General features: G+C 37.3%; 1 protein-coding gene across 1 annotated transcript in view; it reads right to left on the bottom strand.

Annotated features, from left to right (window-relative positions):
* Nucleotides 1–144: 144 nt before the first annotated feature.
* Nucleotides 145–2,658, bottom strand: part of LOC107653786 (ras-related protein Ral-A-like) — a 5,711-nt gene continuing 3,197 nt past the window's right edge. The window contains exons 4-5 of the mRNA XM_016440609.1: nt 1,785–1,947; nt 145–587 (exon numbers count right to left, since the gene is read on the bottom strand). Coding sequence (XP_016296095.1) covers nt 1,825–1,947 — 123 coding nt within the window. The 3' untranslated portion in view covers nt 145–587; nt 1,785–1,824. The remainder of the gene's footprint in view (nt 588–1,784; nt 1,948–2,658) is intronic.

Here is a 2,658-nt window from a genome sequence, read left to right as displayed (position 1 = left end):
ATAAAAAAAAAAAAAAAAAAAAAAAAAAAAAAAAAAACGGGGGGGGGGGGGGGGGGGGGGGTATTATCTCACAATTCTGAGAAAAATTAAGAGAATTGTGAGGGAAAAAAAAGTTGTAAGATAAAAAGTCAGAATTACCTTTTTTTTTTTATGGCGGAAATGGGCTTCCATACAATACAGAGGTATAATGGGAATAAAAGTTAGTACTGAATATAAATAACATTCTTGTGAACAATAAAGCGCATTTAAATTAGAAAAATTTATTTTTTTTTGAAATGGCTGAAATAAGCTTTCACATTAACAATACATATATAAAAAAAGCAGAAAAGCAGGATGAAAAAAAAAACTCATTGGATTGATATACATTAAAATGGTTAAGACTGGAACCGTGGGGCAGGAGCGCACAAGCCGTCCAAATCCATACGTTTTGGATTTTCATATCACATATGAAAAGCATAAGATTGTCATCATACTCCACACCACAACTAATTTGCTGTCATCGTCCAATAGCAAGGATGCAAACCTCTTAAACATGCGGCTGACGTCCATCGAGAGCCTCGGTCCTGTTCTTCTAGCTGCCTCTGATTCTGAAATGGTCAGACACTAAAGGTACGGGTGAGTGTCACATTCACAATGGACATCAAGGCATCAGGAAGTCAAGCACACTAAACCGCTGCAGCCAGAGGAACTTCCTGTTCGCCCACTGCTTCTGACAAGTTGCTTGGAATATTAAAGAACTAAAAAAGACTAACTGGTTACTGGTGTAACACAAATCTCATCGCTTGTTAGTGTACTGCAGTTTTTATGCATAACAATTACTACTTGCTTAGCCACAAACCAACAAATAAATTGACGTTTTTTTGTTTTTAATAGTGCATCATCTTCCCATAAAGCTTGTCGTTTTTTTTTTTTCTCGAAAGCCTGCTAATTAGCTCCGCTCATGTGTTTTCAGGTTTTCAAGACCCCTCAAGTCAATAAAGTGTTATGTAATTTAAGTAAATTGAGTCAGCCTGCATTAAAGTAATACATCACACACTCATTTAGCTTTAAGGCTAGAGACCCTGCTAAAGAAGACTTCTTTACACCGATATTAACATTGTTTTCAGGTGATCCAAACATAAATGCAAAACCCTTGTTTTAGTAAGATACGGTAAGATTTTTTACATTTTATTTGAGGAAATCAGTACTTTTATTCACGAAGGATGCATTAAATTGATCAAAAGTGACAGTAAAGACATTTAAAATTTTACAAAAGTTTGCACTCTGAGTGAAGAAATACAGCTGCGCATCACAGAAATACATTACAGCTTAACAGATATTTACGTAGAAAATTTGATTTGAAATTGTAATAATATTTCACAATTTTTGATCAAATAAATGCAGCCTTGGTGAGCAGAAGAGACTTCTTTCAGAAACCTTACTGACCTCAAAGTGATTGAATCACAAAACCTTTCTGGCAGCTTTTCTCAGCTGTGTTTAGTGTTGTCTATTTGAGATTGGATCACCCAAGACTGATGTTAAAACCAGGTAGAAATGTGTCCGTTATAAAAGAAGGGGCAAGTGAGGTGCCCCGAGAACTCATCAAACAAATCTGACATGAATAAATAAAATAAAAAGCTCTCAAGTTTTCATACGCAAGTCCACACAGACCAATACAGAACATTACTGATTTGACACTCCACTGCAGGAATCTATCAGACTGAGCTGGGCCTTCATCTAATCTGACACACAAACACCAGGAACCATCGCAGATGAGGAGTAGCTGGCAAACATATAGAACGTACCGGTACATATGCAAAGGAGGAGAGTAAATGATCGCAGACACTATAAAACGCAACATCTTTCACGGATTCGTTTGGCCAGACTTTTTCTCTTCTTCTTTCCGTTCTTTTCCTTGCTGTCCTCCATCTTCCTAGCGCGAATTTCCCTCATGAGGTCAAAGAAAACCTGCAATCAAGACAGTACAGCATCTTGGAAAATATCACTTTAATTCAATTCTAAATCGCTTGTATTATCAATGAAAAAAGAATGAATTTGAAGTCAACATTAAACGCTCTTTACAAACCATTTACATCCATAACATCAAATTTCCAAGTGAAACAGGATCTTGAACGAGAGTAAGACGGATTTGTGACGTCACCCAACATGGAAGTTAAATACTGTGCACTGATGAATCGTGTACATTAGTGCCAATATTGTTTTCATGCTGCCTTGATTACACTTTAAGGAATAGTTTACCAAAAAAAGAGAATGTGCTCACTCTCAGTCCATCCCAGATCAGGATGAGTTTGTTTCTTCATCAGATCTGGAGAAATGTAGCATTGCATCAGTGTCTCAAGCAATGGATGCTCTGCAGTGAATGGGTGCCGTCAGAATGAGAGTCCAAACAGCTGATAAAAACATAACAATAATCCACAAGTAATCCACAGCACTCCAGTCCATCAGTTAACATCTGGAGAAGACAAAAGCTGAAACACATCCATCAAGAAATACGAGTTCATAATCCCTAATAACACTTCCTCCAGTGAAAAAGTGCATCTGCTGCTGTCTCTCACATCAAAATCCAGCCACATATTTGTTTAGAGCCGTTTAAACGCTGCTTGATCTGTGCAGATTTCTCTCCTGATTCACACCAGAACACTTTTTCACTGGAGGAAG

Source organism: Sinocyclocheilus anshuiensis, unplaced genomic scaffold (assembly GCF_001515605.1).
Source record: "Sinocyclocheilus anshuiensis isolate Anshui unplaced genomic scaffold, SAMN03320099.WGS_v1.1 scaffold79, whole genome shotgun sequence".
NCBI lineage: Eukaryota > Metazoa > Chordata > Actinopteri > Cypriniformes > Cyprinidae > Sinocyclocheilus > Sinocyclocheilus anshuiensis.
This window is presented reverse-complemented; position numbering and strand designations above follow the sequence as displayed.